Raw genomic sequence first — 21,964 nt, forward strand, 5'->3', positions numbered from 1 at the left:
GGATCATACAAGAAGGTCATATTTAGCACTAAATGAAGAGGTAGATATAATGGGCATCTCGGAGACCTGCTGGAAGGAGGACAATCGATGGGACAATGTGTTACCTGGGTACAAATTATATCGCAATGTTTGGGATTTTGGGGCCCTTTTACGAAGCTGCGGTAAGCTTACAGCAAGTTACAAACCACTACAACGGAGATCGGCACGTGCTTCCCATACGCTAAAAAATGGATTTTCTTTTTTAGTACTGGGGGTGGAGAGTACACGTGTTGCGCATTCATCGGCGCAGCTATATTTCTCCATGCTAACCGATTAGTGCAGGATTACCACATGGGCCCTTGTCACCTAGAAAATAGATGTCGGTAAGTACTCATGCACTAATGGCCATGCGCTAATGGAGAAACTAGCACATGGGAGTCCAGGAAAATGGGGCCATTTGACTTCCATGCTGGGGATAGCACTGGCCACTTTTTAGCACAGCTCAGTAAAACGGTCCCTCTGTGTTTTAGAGACGATTGTATGTTTTGTGATTTTTTTTTTTATTTTTTTTTTTAAATGTTCAACAGTTGCAGCTTCCGGTTGAATAAATTCCCTGATCCTCTTTGTGCGTGTCGTGCTCTACTCATCTCCCTTTTTCTTCTCATGTCTGGCCAGGGCGAGCGCAGCTGCCCAGAGGATGCTTGGCAGCCTTTGAGTGACGAGGACGAAGCCCTGAGCCCAACCATGGCGGACTTCAAGCACGAGGATGTGGAGTCCCTCTATGAGATGCTGGAGAACTTGGGCAGGTAAGACCCCCCCAGAGGGAAAGGGAGGATACTGGTCACTGGCTATTCTTTCTGGTTTCAGTTCTAGCCCCACTTTGGTCGTTGTTTTGTACGACGTGTGGAGGGCCATTTTCACTAGGACATCTGAGTCCAGCTTTGGACATTTCCCGCAGGACGCCCAAATATCGGATGGAAGAAATGGCCATTTGTGAACCTTCGAGAAAGTCTTAACTTTTGTTTTCAAAAATGTCCCAACTAGATATGTTGTCCAGCTATATCTAATTTATTTCCCATTATCGATAAAACCAAACAAACAAACTAAAAATGTCCAAAACGAGCTATTTACATATAGGAGGGGCCAGAATTTTTAATAGACAGGCCACACAGACATGCCAGCACAGCGGTGGGGCACCCTAGAGGGCACTGCTGTGAACTCCACATTAAGAGTGCTAGGTATACATCTGGTCAGTTTGGGCACCTTTTTGGCCTTTATTCATATTAAAAACAGATCTAGCTCAAAACGTCCAAATTGTGCCCTGGATTTTTTTCTAAAATGTTTGATTAGGAATATAAGAATTGCCTTAGTGGGTCAGACCAAAGGTCCATCAAGCCCAGTAGCCCGTTCTCATGGTGGCTAATCCAGGTCACTAGTAGCTGGCCAAAACCCAAGGAGTAGCAATATTCCATGCTACTGATACAGGGCAAGCAGTGGCTTCCCCCATTTCTTTATCTAAGCCTGTCCTAATCCTGCCCAAAATGTCTGTAGCACCCCCCCCCCCCCCTAATATTGAGATGCACTGGAGACAAAATGGCCAGAAAGTCATCTAGAAAGTCAGTTTTAAAAATGTCCACTTGGACGTTTTGACTAGTAAGTCATAAAAATGGCATCTTCGTTTGTCTAATAGTCCTGGTTTCCCATATATTTATCCACTCCAGTGACATAACTACCTCATCGGCGGGGTGACCATCAACCCAATGGGACTGATCCTAGGTAACATTTTGGGTGTAGATAGGATGACGCATACGACGCCCATTTTGAAGAAATTACACTGGTTACCAGTTTTGTTTCGGGTACGACACAAGGTTATTTCTGTGATCCATCCAACTGTTTGATCATCAAAACGCCCTGGTATTTTCAACAAGTCATTGTGAATTATAAACCAAGCAGATGTTTACGATCTGAAAATTTAAATCTATTAACCACAAGGAGGCAAGGTTACTTTGCAGAGCTGGTGTTAAGATGTGGAATGCTTTGGTGGGTCAGTTGCAACAATGTATCGATCGGTTTCAGTTCAAGAAACCGCTAAAACCCCAATGGCTTCTCACCGCGTTCTTATGACGTAACCGTTCTCTGGAAAAGAAAAGAGTTCTCCCCTGTTCGTTTTAAGATTTTAGTTTTGTCATAATTATGACGTTTGTTTTTTAACTCATGTGAACCGTTTAGTTTTTTTTAAGCAGTATAGAAAAATGTTGGTTAAAAAAAAGTAAAATAGAAACTGTATCTCCAATCAAGCAATAGGCAAACCTAGGACTGGATCAGTCCTCATTATTATTGTCCCATTGATACAAGTTTCAAGTTTATTACAAATTTGATATACCACGTTATCATTTATTTTAAAATAGGGTAAAAACAAATAATACAATTAAACATAATTTTATCAAAGTAAACATACACGATTAGACATAGGGTACGAGTGGAAAAAAGGGGAGAACTACAATGATTAAAGAAAAGTAAGATATATATATATATATATATAAACAAAAGGGAGGGATTAAAAACAAGTAAGCCCAATACAAGCGGACTTATAAAAGATAAAAATGTTTAAAATCCTTAAAAGAACATTTACACTTGAAAAGCATCTTAAGAAAAGATTTAAATTTCTCAAGATTAGTTATCTCTCTTAGCGCATTTGCTGCCGAATTCCAGAGGGTTGGGGCAACTACTGAAAAGATAGTGTTTCTTCTAGTGTTAATACGATTCAAGGATGGGATTGCTAATAAATTTTGCTCTGAGGAATGAAGAAAACGCTATGCGAGTTAAGGATTTACTGTTCTTACTTTCACACTGTATGTATATACTGATGATTTTATATTGTGCGTTATTCCCCGGTTGTCCAGCACTTCTTGTTGTAAACCCCCTCCAACTATCATGGCTTTGGTGGTATATAAGAATAAAATCATTTATTATTATTTCCTTGATTGCCCGATCCCTTGCTCTCTATTCTGACCCTCTCTTTGCCCAGCTAACCTGTAATCTCATACTCCCTCCTTACGTCTACCCTGCCAGGACTCGATATCCGTGAAGGACAGACTCGGGACATTCAGTTTCTATAACAGAAGGATGCGTACCTACAGTATCTCCTGTATCGGCCATTCCTGTTATATATCTGTGTAATGCCTGTGATTTGATATTGGCATTGTAGACAGTCTAAATGGCTTACCAATAGGCCTTATGTCAAGAAACTTGAGTGCAAAACTCAGAAACAGAAAATTGTACAGATAAAAATATGGAAGTTTGTCTTCTGAATGACCCATGTTTAGTCATGACATTATAGGTTTAAAAAAAAACCCCCAAGCACATGTACAGAGAGAGATCAAAACGCATGCTATAGTGTAACTGTAAAGAATTTTGTATAGTAAATTAATGCTTCAGTAAATGTAAAAAAAAAATTCTTTCATGCATTAGCAGGGTTAAGAGTTTAATTTTGGGGAGGAGGGGAAGCCACATTTACACCCTTCTCAACATTCAATGGTTTTGTCTTTTGGAGAAATTTACATGCAAACTCTGTGTTCTAAAAATATACGTTCACAGAAAGAGTGGTTGACCGTTGGAATGAGCTTCCAGCGCAGGTGATCGAGGCCAACAGCGTGCTGGACTTCAAGAATAAATGGGATACATATGTGGGATCCCTACGAGGGTCAGAGGAGGAAAGAGGGGATCCCTAAGAGAGTCAATCTGAATAATTAGTCACTAGGTATAGACTTAAGAGGAAGGGACAGTACGGTGGGCAGACTTGATGGGCTATAGCCCTTTTTCTGCCGTCATCTTCTATGTTTCTATATTTCTATGTTCATTAAGCGCTGTTCTCAAGGCGGTTTGATGTGTCTTGGCTGTCTATCTCATCAGTGCAGACTGTCTCTTTAGAATTATTAGTAGCACCTCGTATCCTAGACAGCTTCATCTGTGTTTCACTTCCCTCTCCTTCCCTTTCGTGACAACACTGACCGTTCTCTCTTGCCTTCTAAATTGCTTTGAATCTTCTCCGTCTTGACCGTCCTTCCTCCCCAAAAGAGGATGCCTTTCTGTGATTTGGTTCTGCCATTTCTTTTTACGCAGTGGCCACTTTGGCGTGGTGAAGAAATGCCGAGAGAAGAGCTCGGGCTCCTATTACGCTAGCAAGTTTATCAAGACACGGAAATGTAAAGGCAGCCGCCTGGGGTTGGACCGGGAGCAGGTGGAGCGGGAAGTGTCCATTCTACAGCAGCTGCAACATCCAAGCATCATGAGACTCCATGACGTCTTTGCCAGCAAAGCTGAGATGGTGCTCATCCTGGAACTGTGAGTGTACTGGAAGCAAACAAGGCTTTGGGTGATCTAGAACCGAAGTTCCCATTTCTGGTCCTAAAGTGTCCCAACCCCCTACACACACACACAAAAAAAAACCAACTAACTTGATTTGTTAAATCAAATATATGGAAATATATATCTTATGCATATTCACATGGCAGCCTTGAATGGAAGAGGGGTGGGGAATCTTCTAGAACCTGATTGAGAATGAGTGGTCTAGAATGACATAGAAAAACTTTATACTTGTACACAGATGCTATTTGTGAAATTATAGGCAAAATATAGGATGTATTATTTTGACTTTTGCCATTCAAGAGGACTGTAGCTCCTCTGTCGGACCATAGCAAGGTAAAAATGAGAGGGTCATCAATCTTGGTGTTTGCTGGAAGGTTGTTCCCCCCCCCCCTTTTTTTTTGTTTTATTTTTCAACAAATTTTATCAGGGACAGACATCTCTGAGTTCTTCTGTGCAAATAAATAATGTTACAAGTTTTGACAGCAGAGGGTTCAGTTTATAAGGTCTCTGAATACAGCTGGCTAGAATGCCTTGTCCAGAAGGTGCACTCTTTGCTGGGAGGCTGGGGTTGATTTATAAAGCACTTTAATCAATGCGCATATGTGTGAATGGATTTATTTTTGTGTTTCATCTATAGCCTGTGTATTAACAAGGCAGGTAAAAATACACAAACTGAAATGCATGAAAAACCCATTAAACAAATTTTACCTATTATAAATCGCAGAACTGAACGCACAAACATAATCAAGTGTCAAGTCTTATTTTCATTTCATATACCGCCTATCATTAAGGGGTCCTTTTCCTAAGGCGTGCTAGTCACTAACGCAGCCACGGAATATAATGGTCATGCTAGCGTTTAGCGCGTCTTCGTTATAGGACCCCCCAGTCGAAGCGGTTTACAAACAGTTAAAATATAAAATAAAGAAGATATTCAAAGACAGACAGATACGAACAACAAAGAACTGTAACGCGGTACATAAGGGGTAAAGGGGTAAAAGTTACATCGCATTAAAAAAAAAAATAGAAAAGGAAAGTAAGAGGGAGACACAGAAGGGAAAGGGTTAAAGAGGATGTTTCAGTCGGTCGAAGCTGGCTTATGTCGAAATGTTTTGAGATTTGATTTGCGTTTGGATGCAGAGTCCGAGATAGTTGGGGCAGTGACCGAGAAAATGATTTTACGCGTGGTGTCGTAAACGATATGACGGAGTGGAGGGATTGTAAGGGGATTTTGTGGAGAGGAGCGAAGCGGTTTAGAGACGGAATAGGAACAAGCTACCATCAGTAAATGCCGGAGAATGCTCCGTTTTGGTTTTCGCAGCCGGCGTCGTGCTTGTTGCGGGTTTCAAGCTGGCCGGACGGCCCTGTTCCCAAATCAGGTCAGTGGGCCCACGATTTACAGAGTCGCACTGCGGAGTTCAGAGCGTACCCTGAAGAAAGCCGCAGCAGGGCGGCTGAAACGATGGGTTCTACCTGACAAGACGTAGCGAGACCTTCAGTGTTAGATAAAAGAACATGGACCGTGTTTTGCCCTTTGTCAGGCTGCATCAGGGGCAGAAAACTGTTAATAAAACATATAAAATCACTTGTATCAAATCATAAAATAATTACATAATACCATAAGCTTATAATAAAACCAAGCAAATAAAGAAACAGCAGTCCTAAAGAGGGAATTCATCAAGGGGCACCAACTGATTTAGCGTCTGCTAAACGCCAAGATGGCCAAAGAAATATAATGGGTGTCTTTAGCATTTAGGATATGATAAATCATTAGCACATGCTAAATTGGTCAGCTCCCCTTGATGAATTCCCCTTTAAATGTAAAAGCAGTATTCATTATGGAGAGCGAAATAAATAAATACGAATGTATGAACATAACACATTGAATAAGTATAATCGGTTAAAAACTTGGAGATAAGAACATAAGACCATAGGTCCATCCTGCCCAGCGGTCCGCTCCCGCGGCGGCCCATCAGGCCCATTGCCTGAGTAGTGGTCTATACCTATCTATACCCTTCAATCCCTTTTTCTTCTAGGAATCTATCCAAACCTTCTTTGAAACCATTTAAGGTTTTCTTGTCTACAACAGCCTCTGGAAGCGCGTTCCATGTATCCACCACCCTCTGAGTGAAAAAGAACTTCCTAGCGTTTGTTCTAAACCTGTCCCCTTTCAATTTCTCCGAGTGCCCCCTTGTACTTGTGGTGCCCCATAATTTGAAAAATCTGTCCCTGTCTACTTTTTCTATGCCCTTCAGGATCTTGAAGGTTTCTATCATGTCTCCTCTAAGTCTCCGCTTTTCCAGGGAGAAAAGTCCCAACTGCTTCAATCTGTCGGTATATGGGAGATTTTCCATTCCCTTTATCAGTTTAGTTGCTCTTCTCTGTACTCCCTCAAGTAATGCCATGTCCTTCTTGAGGTACGGCGACCAGTACTGGACACAGTACTCCAGATGCGGCCGCACCATTGCATGATACAGCGGCATGATGACTTCCTTCGTCCTGGTCGTAATACCCTTCTTAATGATACCCAACATTCTGTTTGCTTTCTTTGAGGCTGTGGCGCACTGCGCCGATGCCTTCAGTGTTGCGTCTACCATCACTCCCAGGTCTCTCTCCAGGTTACTGACCCCTAGTGGTGTTCCCCCCATTTTGTATGTGAACATCGGGTTCTTTTTCCCCACGTGCATGACCTTGCATTTCCCTATGTTGAAGCTCATTTGCCATTTTTCGGCCCACTTTTCCAGCTGCGTTAGATCCTTTTGGAGATCTTCGCAGTCTTCCCTGGTTTGAGCCCTGCTGTATAGTTTGGTGTCATCTGCAAATTTAATGACCTCACACTTGGTTCCCACCTCTAGGTCGTTTATGTAGATATTGAACAGGAGCGGTCCTAGCACCGACCCCTGCGGAACTCCGCTCGTGACCCCTTTCCAGTCTGAGTAATGGCCCTTTACGCCAACCCTCTGCTTCCTGTTTGCCAGCCAGTTTTTGATCCATCGGTGGACCTCCCCTTGCACCCCGTGGTTCCATATCTTCTTAAGCAGTCTCTCGTGTGGTACCTTGTCGAAGGCTTTTTGGAAGTCAAGGTAAATGATGTCTATAGATTCCCCTTTATCCACCTGGCTGTTCACCCCCTCAAAGAAGTACAATAAGTTTGTGAGGCATGACCTGCCCTTGCAGAAGCCATGTTGACTCGGTTCTAGCTTCCCATTTTTTTCGGTGTGTTCACAGATGCTGTCTTTAATCAGTGCCTCCATCATCTTTCCCGGGACTGAGGTCAGGTTCACCGGCCTGTAGTTTCCTGGGTCGCCCCTTGAGCCCTTCTTGAAGATGGGCGTAACATTTGCTATTTTCCAATCCTCTGGGATCTCTCCGGTTTTTAAGGATAGGTTGTATATCTGTCGAAGTGGCTCCGCTATTTCGTTTTTTAGTTCCTTGAGTACCCTTGGGTGAATGCCATCCGGACCTGGCGATTTGTCACTCTTTAGTTTGTCTATCTGCCTGAGTACATCTTCTTGGCTTACCTCTAAATTGACCAGCTTATCATCTTGGTCTCCTATTGCGATCTCCTCGGGTTCCGGAATGTTGGTTGTATTCTCCATCGTGAAGACTGACGTGAAGAACTCATTTAACCTGTCAGCTATTTCTTTCTCTTCTTTTACTACTCCCTTTCTGTCTCCATCATCCAGTGGTCCCACTTCTTCTCTTGCTGGTTGCTTCCCCTTGACGTATCTGAAGAATGACTTGAAGTTTGTTGCTTCCTTTGCCAGTCTCTCTTCGTATTCTCTTTTTGCTTTTCTAACCACTCGGTGACACTCCTTCTGGTGTTCTTTGTGCACTTTTTGGTTCTCCTCTGTTTGGTCTTTTTTCCTTTTTCTGAACGATGCTTTCTTGTCGTTTATCGCCTTCTTCACTGCATTTGTTATCCACACTGGATTTTTTATTCTATTTTTTTTGCACCCTTTCCTGAACTTGGGGATGCACCGGTTTTGCGCTTCATGCACAGTTCCCTTTAGTAAGATCCAGGCTTTTTCTACGGATTCCATCTTCCCTATGTTGCCTTTGAGTTTCTTTCCCACCATTTCCCTCATGGCATCATAATTTCCTTTTTTGAAGTTGAGTGCCGTCGTTGTTGTTCTTTTCCCCTTTAATGATCCAATTTCTAGCCTGCACTGGATCGTGTTGTGATCGCTGTTACCTAGCGGGGCTAATACTGCCACCTCCTTTGCTGGCCCCCCTAGTCCGTTGAAGATTAGGTCAAGAGTGGCGTCACCCCGTGTTGGTTCCATGACCAGTTGCTCCATGAAACAGTCCCTCGTGACCTCTAGGAATTTGTTCTCCCTAGCGCAGTTTGAGTGCCCAATACTCCAGTCTATCCCAGGATAGTTGAAGTCCCCCATCACCACCACATTTCCGCTTCCGCATATCTGCCTCAGTTCAGCTTCCAGGTCCTGGTTGATTTCTTCATGTTGTCCAGGTGGGCGGTAGTACAGACCCAATTTAATGTCTGCCCCAGTTCCTCCCTGTAGCTTAACCCATAGTGATTCCAAGCCATCCGCCCGTACTGTTGTTTCCATCCTGGTTGAGAGATGAGATAACAGTATACAACATGGGTATCATCTATGTGCAGATGAGGACAGAGCTTGCAGGAATGTGGGAGGGACAGGGACAGAACTTGCGGGGGATAAAGAGATCCCGCAGGGATGGGGAAAATTTGTCGCCATGTCATTGGAGCTCAGTTCAAAACCCACCACAAATCCTTATGACGTTGAGCAAGTCATTTAACCCTCCTTGACTTCAGGTACAGGCATATTGTAATCCTTCTAGTAGCCAGGTGTGTCATTCTGGACCAAGATGATAAAGGGTTGGAACTCCTCTCATATGAGGAAAGACTAATGGTTAGGGCTTTTCAGCTTGGAAAAGAGATGGCTGAGAGGAGATATGACTGAAGTCTACAAAATCCTGAGTGGAGTAGAGCAGGTATACGTGGATTTTTATTTTTATTTTTTTTTTTACTCCATCAAAAATTACAAAGACTAGGGGACACTTGATGAAGTTAGAGGGAAATATGTAGAAAACCAATAGGAGGAAATTTTTTTTCACTCGGAGAATAGTTAAGCTCTGGAGCGCGTTGCCAGAGGATGGGGTAAGAGCAGATAGCGTAGCTGGTTTTAAGAAAGGTTTGGACAAGTTCCTGGAGAAAAAGTCCATAGCAACATTCCATGCTCTCAATCGGTAGCATGGAATGTTGCTCTTATATGGGGCTCCGGAATCTTTGCTGCTCTATGAGATTCTGTATGGAATCTTGATACTCTTCGGGGGGTTCTAGAATCTTTGGGGGTTCTGGAATGTTGCTACTCCTTGGGTTTTGGTCAGGTTCTGGGGACCTGGATTGGCCATAGTGAGAACGGGCTTCTGGGCTTGATGGACCATTGGTCTGACCCAGTAAGGCTATTCTTATGCTCTTATAATGCAACTGACCTTGAGGTTCAGCTGAACAAAATAAGGTGACGCTTCGCCTGGGATATAAGCAGCTCTGTGCATACTATTTTATTATGTACAAACCGCTTAGAAGACTGGTAGGCGATATACAAATTTTTATTAAACTTGAAACTTCCTGCTGTTTCCCTTCAGTTGACCACTTCCTACTGCATGAAAACCCCAGTGGCCAAACGCAGAGGAACTGAGTTTTTTTTTTTTTTTTTTTTCTAAAGATGCCTCAGAGAGAACTACAGCCTATATCATCTGTAGACAAGAAGGGGAAGATCTGAGCTTTAGCAGCACATGTCAAATGTTTGTCAGTGAGATGAGGGTTCTCCTTTCTGTTACCAGTTGACCACATGGGAGACAGCTCTAACAGCCATTCGGTGCTAGCAGATAAAGAGAACGCCTTAATCTGTGCATAGGAAAAATTCAACGCACCCTTTTTAAGGCTGGTTCATTGCACTTATCACTGCCCCATGGAGGGACCTGATTTTGATTCCCTGGACAGCTGGAAGTGGAGGAGACACAACCCACACATCTCCTGTTGGGAGGGCATCGTCATCATTGCGCAACGGTGACCTCCGGTGGCCAGATTTAGAGCTGTCATTGCTCTGTTGCATTGCTAGCTGAGGAATGTCACACCAGTGTCTGAGCTAAATTAAAGATTGGGATGGGTTTCCCCCTCCAAAATCTCTTAAAAATGTAAATAAGTCCAAGGTGAGATAGTAAATGCCCTGTCGAGGGGGGAGGGAAGAGTGTTTTTTCCCCCGAGCTTTGAAGCTGGCAGAACTCCCATGCTCTGAACCCTGGCCCCCTCCTCCTAAACCCTGAGCTGTTTTCCCAGATTGGTTATAGAATTTCTCCTTGTGTTTTGCAGGCAGAGAATGTAACTGAATCTCCCCTTGAGGACTTTTCTTTGTAATGGCGTCAATTCATGGGAGGGGGGACAGGGACAGCAGGTGCAGCGGTTCCAGGCTTTGTTCTGTGCGGTTTTTTTGGAACAATAGGACTCCAGTTGCCGGCACCCAGTGTCCAGCATTTCACACCTGGTATTTTTAGACCCGGGGAGGGTTTAGGGGCTTTTTGGATGAGAGGGTAAGAGACACTTGTGACCCTGGCAGAAGGGAAAGAGAGAGATGATACCATTCATTGTCTAATTAGAGATCCTCTGTTTTATCCCACAGCAACCTCAGTTTCTGCGGTTTCTTGAGGTTGCCGTGAGAACTCGCGGCAGCCATTCAGACAGCGGCTCTGCGCAGGGCAAGAATGTAGGCAGATCGCTCCTGTCCTGGTTCACCGCGGGACCAACAGGGATTTTAAAGGCATGCGTTTTATTAATCAGGGAGGTGGGAGGAAAGGGAGAGCTGTTAGTCGGCAGGGACAGAAGGCGGGAGGGATCCCTCCTGTCTCGGCCCATCGTTGGACCACCAGGGCTTATGGCAGGCCCGCTGAAGGCCTGCAAGGCATTGGGAGAGAGGGGAGACAAACGTCCAAGGTTCATGAGTGCTCTAGAAAGGGGGAGGGGGGAAAGAGTCTCAAAGAAAATTACCCCTGAAGCCAGGATTTATATTAAGGAATAACAATCAAATATCCAACAAATAAGGAAGGACTGACAAGAGTCAAATTTCTTCATAATACCAGCTACTGTGCTTCTACACTCGAGACTACAGGAAGCTCCAATCTTCTTGCATTCAAAACTATTTTCAGCTCATCCGAGTCAAAAAAAAGATAGATTACGTAGAGGAATATGTTGCACAACATTTGCATGGAAATCGCAATAAAAATTTGGCACCAAGTGAAAATGAAACTCACTTGCCTCATTTGTAAGAATTCCTTTGTTTGCTCTTGTGTAACTTTTCTTAAGTCAGGAAATAGCCAAATCTTTTGACCCATAAAAAGCTTCTCGGGTACAATTTCATAATATGATCTCTATCTTGTGGGAAAAACAAAGGTTACAAGAAGGGTTGCACGAATCTGATTTTTCCAAGAACATTGTTAATTCAAGACTGCCCTGTGAGATATTCTCACTTGCTATCTGCTTAACTCCATTTGCAAAACTCGCAGCTGCCTCTTTGACATACCTACTGAATAGTTCAGTCATTTATTCCGCTAGAATTTCTTTCCCATCAGTTGAATGCTGGCTCAGAGGGGCTGTTGCACAGAATTACGGTATAACGTTTTGACCTGCACCCTCTGGTTTCTCACAGCATCAGCGGGGGAGAGCTCTTTGATTTCATTGCGGAGAAGGAGGCTTTGAGTGAGGCAGAAGCTATTGAGTTCCTAGAGCAGATCCTGGAGGGTGTGGCCTACATGCACTCCCACCACATCGCTCATTTTGACCTGAAGGTAATGTACGACCCCTCCCACAAGGGGGAAGGGAACTGGGGAAGCCTTAGTGCCACACCTTGAGGGGGAAGGTGAAATGGGCCAGGCTACTGACACGGAGTGGCGCCTCTCACTTTTTTCTCTTTCCCCTTTCCTACCTCCCCCTACCACTCAAGCCGGAAAACATCATGCTGCTGGAGAAGAGCATGCCTAATCCTAAGATCAAGATTATTGACTTCGGCCTGGCTCAGAAAATTGAAGCTGGGGTGACCTTCAAGAGCCTGTGTGGGACCCCTCAGTACGTCGGTATGTGAGCTACTAACTGTACCCTGTATTCTGACAATGCTTATAGGCACCTCTGGGCAGCGGGAATCTCTTGTCAAATGAAGGTGGAAGTTTAGTAGGTGGTGCACTATGAATTAACAAGAGGAAATCAATGGACGACATTAAAAAGACTCGACACGATTCGTGTTTCGGCCCCTAAGGCCTCCATCAGGAGTCTATAAAATATATTTTTTTTAAATATAATACAAACAATGATCAAAAAGATTAAACCACTGGACAACATAAAATATACATAAAGTGAAAAATGTACATCAAAATAATAATGAATATTTTAATGCATGAATTAAAGGACTGAACCAATGAAATAAGATTTACTATCAAAACATCACTTACAACAGAATAAAAAAGAGAACAAAAAAAATCTTATAAAGAGAGAGGCAACGTACCCAAATACTATGCTGGAGTCACAAACCAATATTGTGTCATGCCAGCAAAGTATTTGGGTACGTTGCCTCTCTTTATAAGATTTTTTAATTCTCTCTTTTATTCTTTTGATAGTAAATCTTATTTCATTAGTTCAGTCCTTTAAATCATACTGTTTCTACATATTCTTAATTATTTTTATGTATATTTTTTTTACATTCATTTTCCACATAAAAACAAAAAACACTCTTTGATTTTAAATGGTTACAAAGCCAAAATTTATTGGAATATTCTTTCACCTTTAGTTTCATCAACTCAAAGTTTCATATGGTTTCTGTTGATTACATACACTCGATGTGCGCCCCACCTGTTACTCCACATATCCAGCGCGATCGCGTTTCTAGCTTCAGTGATACGTTACTGCAGATAATTGCCATTATACCCACAAAGGAAAAAGTCACACAGTAATGTCCGGTGAACTCGGGGGCCACTTCAGGAACATCTGCTTATTTTGTCGCGTTGCATTATCTGAAGGTTGTAACTTCTGCAGCGATTGTGTAAAATCTTGCTAACCATGCTTTGTGGGACTTGTATTTGGTGTCATCTTATTTATAAACGTATTCCACTAAGTTTTGATTTTGTAACCATTTAAAATCAAGGCGTGTTTTTGTGGGCACCCTGTTATTTGTATATCAGTTTAAGTATATTTTATGTTGTCCGATGATTTTAATCTTTTTTTGGATCATTGTTTTATATTTCTTTTATTTTTTTATAGACTCCTGATGCAGGCCTTAGGGGCCGAAACACGAGTCGTGTTGAGCCTTTTTAATGTCATCCGTTGATTTCTGCAATAAAGCCAGTATTTGATTCTTGCTATCCAGTGTGTGCGCCTCCATTGCTGTTTCCGTGTGCTGGACTTTGTTTGAGGTGCACAATGAACCAAGCGTTGGGGCCTAAAGTGCTTAATGGCCGGGTATGGCTCCTGACTGTCTGAACCTACAATGAAGGTTAAACCAGTTGTAGCTTCCATGCAGTCTAAGGTTTATAGTATTACAGGGGTGTTCTTCAGGCATTAGAAGGGTTTCTCAACCAGGAGCCTACTCCAAGCCTGGCAAAAAGATAATGTGACGACTGTGGGATGATCAGATCCCATCCAGCTGAGTCAGTGGGTTGTCAAAGTCCTTCCTGGAGGGCCGCAATCCAGTCGGGTTTTTAGGATGTCCCCAATGAATATGAATGAGATCTATTTGCATGCACTGCTTTCATTGTAGGCTAATAGATCTCATGCATATTCATTGGGGAAATCCTGAAAACCCAACTGGATTGCGGTCCTCCAGGGCCGACTTTGACACCTGTGGTTAGGGCATTATCAGTGAGGGAATGCACATGGTGTGGAAGTCTCCCGTTGCTTCCCTAGAGCAGTGTCAGCCAGCAGAGCCCCCCTTTGAAGCTTAGTTGGGTGAGGGTGAATTACAGTGAAAGATAATTGGGGTTCAGTTAGGGTTACCAGACGTCTGGGGAAAACCCAGACATACCCTCTTTTTAGAGGACTGTCCGGACGGATTTTCAAAGCCTGGCAGTTTGTCCGGGTTTTTGGAATGCCTCGAGCTCTAGGCAAAGTCTGGAGGGTCTCCGGATATGACATAATGATGTCGGACGCATGCACGTGTGTGTATGAGGTCATTGCATCACATCCACGCGTGCATGCTCGGAGGCCCTCCAGAGCTCCCAGACTGGGGGGAAAGAGATGAGGTTTGTGTGAGGGAGAGGCTGGGCTGGGGGGAGGGGCAACGTGTCCTCTTTATTTCTTGAGGGAGGGGGGGAAGGGAAGTTGTGATTCTGTTTTGGAGCATGGTCATCCAGGAGGAAACTGAAGATAGTCCGATTGTGACTTTTAGGCTCGTTACCGCAGGGATTGAGAGGCCACAAGTCACAGAAGACCTACACCTGGTCATTTTAAAGTAGATTGTTCCTATACAATCTCTTCTCTCCTGTATTTTCTTTCTTGTAGCTCCTGAGGTGATAAACTATGAACCCCTGACCAGTGCGACAGACATGTGGTAAGACAGAGTGCTGGGAGGGATTGGGAAGGGGTGTGAGGGCCTTGTCAGCTAATCAAATATCTTGGATCCCTGAGGCATTCAATTCGTCGTCTTTTTTTTTTTTTTCTTCTGAACAAATTCCATTTACCGTCATCCTCTGTCGTCTCTATTAGCCAAGTTGTGATCTGGTCTACCTCCTTGGGTCTCACCCTTAAGCTGTTCAGTTGATTTATGGGTCTTCTATGAGGAACAATATCAAAAGTTTTGCTAAACTCTTAAATAGACCATATCCAGAGCACGTCCTCGATCCAGTTCTCCTGTCGCCCAAAGAAATCAATTAAGATTTGCCTTTGGTGTAGCCATGTTGTAACTCATTGGGCTGTAGATAATTAACTATTCTTTCCTTCAGCAGTGTCTCCATGTCCACCACTGATGTAAAATTTCCTCCTCTGTTGTGAAAAGGGACCACATCAGCCTTTCTCTAATCCAGAGATCTATTAAACACATCCTTTTGAGGGCCTACCAAAACCTCTCTAAATTCCTTGGCCGAAGCTCATCGGGTCCCATGGCTTTGTCCATTGCAACATATATCTTTGTTGATTATCCTTGAACCTTTACTCAGTTTTTCTTCTGTGGATACTGAACCGGAGTAATTTCTGAGTAATTCTTTATCGCCGTCTACCACTGACCATAGTTTTCTTTAGGTCTTGTAAATCCACCTCTGGCTTTCCTCCTTTCATCAATATACCTGCGATGTCCTGTCACCTTGCTTTATATCTTTTGTCTTTTTTGCTTCTGCCCATGCATTTAATCTCCAGATTTCTTTCTTCATCTCTTTTGTGATCTCCTGTATTTTGGTTTGTTTTTTTCCCCTTTACTTTTACAGCCGTCTCTTTGGAAAACCACATAAGTTTCCTTTTCATAACTCCTTTTCAGTTTAGCCCCACTGGCCTTTCACTTCCTTTATCTCCTCCCAGCCTGCCGGTTTCTCAAGTACTTCTCCATTTGGCTGAAGTCTGTGTTTGAAACCCAGGACTTTGAGTTGACTCCACTTCAGCTCCTACAGCAAACCATACGTGCAGTGATCGCTGCTATCCAGGTGGACCTCTACAAGTTTCACGTTTCAAGTTTATTAGGTTTTTATATACCACCTATCAAGGTTATCTAAGCGGTTTTACAATCAGGTACTCAAGCATAACACACACACTCTCTATTTGGGAGTATTATATCTGGTGAGTTCCCTCCCCCCACGTCTCTAAACAGAGCCCCTTCTAAGGCTTCCACTATCTTTCTACATCCACGTCTGGTAAATTACAATTTTTCCATATCATCGCCTCGCCTTTAATTCCCATCTTTGCAATATCATCGATCAAGTCTATCCAGATCTTCTTTCTGACTAGGCGGACAAGAGTGGGTGAGTGGGCCATCTACTCTTTCCAGCACCATCCACAGGGCTTCCTCTTTTTACCATGCCCCCTGCATTTCAGATGCTTTAATGTTCTTCTTGACGCAGAGCAGTGGCATTGCGAGGGTGGGGGCGCCTCTTCCCCTGTATCGCTAGTTGTTCACTGCTGCGAGCCACAAAAACATCAACGTGCTCCTTGCGACCCTGTCGGCTCTCCCTCCGACATCATTTGTTATGCGTGGCGCTCGGAAGTGACAGCAGGAGAGACAACGCGGTCGCGAGGAGCACGTTAAAGTAGTTGCTTGCGGCGGTGAACAACTAGACGCACGGAAGAAGGGAAGGGGGGTGAGGGGAGGACTGGGAGGAGGAGGGGTTCCGGTGCCCCCACCAACATGGCGTCTGGGGTGGACTGCCCCCCCTTACTACCTCACTGATGCAGAGATCTATTCATCTCCCTTTTTCACCATCTCTGTCCCGCCTGAAAAAGTTATAGCCTGGTATGGTGATATCCCACACATGAATCATTGAACCATGTTTCTGTAACGTCCACAATGTCAAAGTCCATGCCCCCCCCCCCCATTAGGGCTTCCAGATCAGGAATTTTATCTCCTAGAACAGTGGTCTCAAACTCATGGCCTGCCAGGTATTATTTTGAGGCCCTCAGTATCTTTATCATAATCATAAAGTAAAATAAAACAGTTTCTTGATCATACATCTCTTTAGCTATAAAAGACATTATTATTATTAAGGCTTAGCCAAAAGGAAAGATTTATAAACTAGAAAGAGCTTTACCTCATGCAAAATTGTCATTTGTTTAACAAGACATTAACTTTTTTTCTGAGGCCCTCCAAGTACCTACAAATCCAAGATGTGGCCCTGCAAAGGGTTTGAGTTTGAAGCCCCTGTCCTAGACCAATGGTTCCCAACCCTATCTGGTTTTCAGGATAGCCTAAATAAATATGCAAGGGGCAGATTTGCATGCCTGTCGCCCTCCATTATATGCAAATCTCTCTCATGCATATTCATTAGGGCTCTCCCGAAAACCCAACTGGCTGGGGGTCCTCCAGGACAGGATTGGAACCACTGGCCTAGACTATGAGCAATGGTGCTCATAGTTAGATGGTTGGCTTGTGCATATTTTGTTTTGATTACCTCCCCTCTCTCGGTTGAGATCGTGTCTCATGTTAGTTCAACAGTAATATTTATGCTGGGGGTGACTTCCTGAAATTAGGAGGGAGTGGGAAGGGAATAGCATTTTTTATATACCACTTGGACAAGGTGTATTAAGCTGTTTACAATCAGATACGCAAGTATTTTTTCCCTATCTGTCCCGGCGGACTCACAGTCTATCTAATATGGGCAGTGGAGGATTAGTGACTTGCTCAGGGCCACAAGGAGCAGCATGGGATTTGAACCCACAACCTCAGGGTGCTGAGGCTGGAGCTCTAACCACTGCACCACACTCCTCTCCAATACAATATCAGAAGTGAACCAAGTGTAGAACAAGCAAGCCATTGTGACATCACTGATGAGGTTGACTCTTAGGCATTATGACATCACAATCTCAGCCTTGGAATGTTGCTACTTTCTGGGTTTCTGTCAGGTATTATGAAGTAGTTTTACGACCACACTCATAGCAGTTTATATCCAGGTACGTCAAGCATTTTCCCTGTCTGTCCCAGTGGGCTCAGTCTATCTGATGTACCTGGGGAAGTGGAGGATTAAGTGACTTGCCCAGGGCCACAAGGAGCAGAGTGGGATTTGAACCCACAACCTCAGGGCTCTGAGGCTATAGCTCTAACCACTACATAAATTTCTCTCAAATATTCTGAAATCCTGACTAGGTGGGTACGTCCCAGGGAACCCCTGCTCTAGTCTAAACTCCTGTCCACATATAGATTGAATTTTCAGCTAGGATCCTTTTGCCTGCCACAGGGCTGTACCTGCTTAGGATGTTGGGAAGTGTCTGCATGCTGCTAGTTGTCTAATTGTGTTTTTTATTCTTATGTTTTAGGAGTATCGGTGTCATTACCTACATTCTGTGAGTATGCATAAGACGTATCTCCTTTTCTCCTGTTAGACCTTAAAATCGTGAGTGTTTGAGGCTTGTGCGGTTAAGGCAGAGCTTACAGGAATGGGACAGGACAGAGAAACTGAGTTCCTGCGAGGACAGGGAAAAATTTGTCCCCATGTCATTCTCTCGTCTCTTATGCTTTCTGTTTCCTCCTGGGTTCAGTGGCATCGTGTGTTTTCTGTCTCCTCTCTCACATAAGCAGGCCTGGGTTTTGTGTCTCCTCCCAGGCTGTGAAACTTCATGTCGGGTTCTGTTCTGTTCATTGGTCTTATGTACCACGTTTTACCTTTAAAAAGGTCCTGAAGTGGTTTACAAAAACGAGCACAGAGGATGTTGCTCATTATAAATGGTTTATGGTTTTCCAGGGTGCCTTGCATCTGTGAAGTCATACAGCACTGATAACAGCTCAGCAGAGCCTTAGAGAAGTATCTTCCCAGCAGGGAATGGAGACAAAAACTTTGTAGCAGAGGTCAGCTGGGCTAGCATTTCAAAGGATACATATGTTCACAGATAGCAAAGTACAGGCTGTTCCATCTGATTAGCTTGTAAAGGAAGGCTGTAGGAAAATGTGTTAATGTCTGTAGTTCCCAGCATACACAAGTGAGGCCTGTATGTCCAGTTTATCCATTTCAGCACGAAATTAAATCTTGATAGTAAACAGAAGAATAATATACTCTCAGTACAAAAGAACGACGCATCGCAGCAATTATCTTTAAAATAAAGGGTTATTTGATACACAGTATACCCCCGTGAATTCGCAGATCATGAATCGTGGACTCAGTCTATCGTGGTATTATTTTCTGACCGCCTCTTCCGGGAACTAAAGTCGGGCAACACCAATCAGGAGCTGCTTTGACGCCAAAGCAGCTCCTGATTGGTGTAGCCTGATTTTAGCTCCTGGAAGAGGCGGTCAGAAAATACTAAGAGCCATCCTGCCGCCGCCGCCCCTGTAGCCCTCTCCCACCTCCGAGCTGCTTCTAAACTGCATTTGTGGTTTAAAAAAAAAAAAAAAAAATTACAGGTGCTCCTGGAACGGAACCCCCGCAAATATAAAACCGAGGTTATAATCTCAGCGGTTTACAATAAAATTATTTATAAATTTTTTAGAAGGGAGGGAAGACAAACAAATGAAATGATCAAAATTGGAGACGTAGGGGAAAGGAGAAGAATGGGTTGGTTACAATAAAAACAGAAGAGTGGGAGAAGGGAAGGACTGGGTAAAGCGCCAGGTGTGCACGATTTCCACCCATGCATGTTCGATTTCTGCCCATACATATTGGAATTTGATGGAAAAAGTAAATTGCCCACAGATTATGTCTGGAGACCAAAGAGAACATTAAAAGAAGGATAGATAGGCTTAAAGGTTTTTGCTCATCTACAAGGGATAGGGTTACCATATTTTTCTCCAGGGCGTATGACCCCGCCCTGCCCCGCCTGCACTCTTCTTCCGGATGAGCTCCAGCCGCGTCTGAAGGGTTTGGAGCATGCGCGGATGTGTTTATTTATAGTGTATCGAGGGGTGTGGCACCTTCAATATAGAAGACCAAGTTACAGAGAAAGTGCCTTAGTGAGTCTTCATTGAAAGCCCATCATGGAGTATTAATGCCAACATGAATCCACATAATTTATGACTTTTTCGGGACTCTTCAGTGTGACGTCATCCACACATGCTCAGAGGCCTTCCAGATGTGGCCAGGGCTCATGGGGGCTTTGCCAAACCTGGACAAATGCCAGGTTTTGGAAAGTCCTCTAAAAAGAGGACATGTCTGGGTTTCCCTAAATCATTTCAAATCCAAATTAAAAACCTTTTGTGTTTAAAGACGCTTTTGAATAGCAACTTTCCTCGCCTAAGATTATTCCTGCACCTTTTGTTTGTCCCTTCCATGTTCTTTTAATTTTGCAGTTCTACCCCTCTTTCCTTTCGTTCAAGTTTGTTGGGAAGGGGTAAAACACGGACCTGACAGACCTTGTGGATCTAAAACCACACTTCCTTAAAAATCTGAGGTCCGTGCCACTTGTAGTTAGTTTCTGGCTCTGACAGACCTCGATGACAATTTAGCGCTGACGGATCCGTCTCAGCATAGGGAGGGAAAAGTATTAGGATCCGTCAGCGCTAAAATATCAGAGGTCTGTCAGAGCCAGAAACTAACTACAAGTGGCACGGACCTCAGATTTTTAAGGAAGTGCGGTTGGTCCGTCAGGTCCGTGAGGCCCACGTTTTACCCCTTCCCAAGTTTGTCTGTCCATATGTCTGTCTTACTAACCTCCCCCAGTTATGATTATTTATTAATTATAATTGTCTTTTATTGATGTACACCGCCTAGAAGTTTGATTAGGTGGTATAATGAATTTTTAAATAAACTCGAAACATCTGGTCACCCTAACAAGGAAGCTTTCCAACAGGTTCAGTGACTTCATGTCTGGGTTGTGTCTCCCCTGCAGATTGAGCGGCATATCCCCCTTTCAGGGAGAAACAGACTCGGAGACGCTAACTAACGTGGTCTCTGGAAACTACGAATTTGATGACCGTTACTTCAAGGAGACCAGTGAAATGGCTAAGGACTTCATCCGGGAACTTCTCGTGAAGGAGCCAAAGTAAGTCATCTGCTGGATATCTAACAGCTGCTTCATTTGGGTAGTGAAGGAAGGGAAGAGATGAGTCGGAGCTCGGGAAGGGGGAAGTTGTCTTGTGCATCCAGAAAAAAAATCAACGAGAATGAGATGACAGTTTATCTAAGAAAAGCATAAATCATTTTACTAGACGACTATGAATTGATTGTTTATCCCAAAAAAAGGGCAAAGAATGTTTTGAATAAATTGATGCCTTGGGAAACATAAGGTCTGGCAATTTATTGTTTACTTGAATCCATTTTTGTCCTCTGACATATGGGACAGCAGATAAAATAAACGTATAAACCCTGTAAAACCTATGCAAAGGAACTTTATAGTTGGTGTGATCAAAATAGATCCTGGATGAGCCCCTGTAAGGATCAAAGTTTGTTTCCTTAGCCTGGTTTGACACACTCTAGGTCTGCTGGGAAAAAGAGTTCTAGTTAGGGTTACCATATGGTTTCAGAAAAAGGAGGATGGGTTGAGACAGCCAGGTTTTACTTTCAATGCTTTCAATGGCAGTAAAACCCGGATGCCCCAGTCCATCCTCCTTTTTCTGGAGCTATATGGTAACCATAGTTTCTAGGCCATTATGCAATGGGGACACTTGGCTGGATTCAGCCCTGTGATTACAGGAATCCACAGGGAGCCATGGTGCATATCCTCCAACTGAGAACTACAGGACCCGACAGAGAGGAAGGCCCAACACCGGCCGAGCAGGGAATTCTGAATGCTGCCGGAAAGAAGTTTCCGGAGTCGGACCATGACGCCAGCCCTCGCTCGGAGCACCCTCTTATGGGCTGCACCCAGGGTGGACCCCCCCCCCCCCCCCCCCCTTGGTACGCCACTAGAAACGGCATAGGTGGTTTCCTTTTCAAACAGTTGTAACTCTGGCAGTGCCTCGGCCTTTTTGGTGCGGTTGTATTCTATGTCCATGATGTAGAGCAGGGTTGTCAAAGTCCCTCCTCGAGGGCC

At 43.9% G+C, this 21,964-nt stretch overlaps 1 protein-coding gene across 8 annotated transcripts in view; it reads left to right on the forward strand.

The window, feature by feature from the left end:
- The window catches only part of LOC117350105 (death-associated protein kinase 2-like), a 53,262-nt gene that overhangs the window by 26,952 nt on the left and 4,346 nt on the right, over positions 1-21,964 (forward strand). For 5 of the 8 annotated variants that reach the window (XM_033924083.1, XM_033924081.1, XM_033924085.1 and 2 more), the window contains 7 exons: positions 567-785; positions 4,102-4,323; positions 12,033-12,171; positions 12,327-12,456; positions 14,870-14,918; positions 18,320-18,346; positions 20,822-20,974. In XM_033924083.1, coding sequence (XP_033779974.1) covers positions 567-785; positions 4,102-4,323; positions 12,033-12,171; positions 12,327-12,456; positions 14,870-14,918; positions 18,320-18,346; positions 20,822-20,974 — 939 coding nt within the window. The remainder of the gene's footprint in view (positions 1-566; positions 786-4,101; positions 4,324-12,032; positions 12,172-12,326; positions 12,457-14,869; positions 14,919-18,319; positions 18,347-20,821; positions 20,975-21,964) is intronic. The other 3 variants (XM_033924087.1, XM_033924086.1, XM_033924088.1) reach the window with 1 other exon arrangement.

The sequence above is a fragment of the Geotrypetes seraphini genome, chromosome 16 (assembly GCF_902459505.1).
Source record: "Geotrypetes seraphini chromosome 16, aGeoSer1.1, whole genome shotgun sequence".
In the NCBI taxonomy this organism is placed as follows: domain Eukaryota; kingdom Metazoa; phylum Chordata; class Amphibia; order Gymnophiona; family Dermophiidae; genus Geotrypetes; species Geotrypetes seraphini.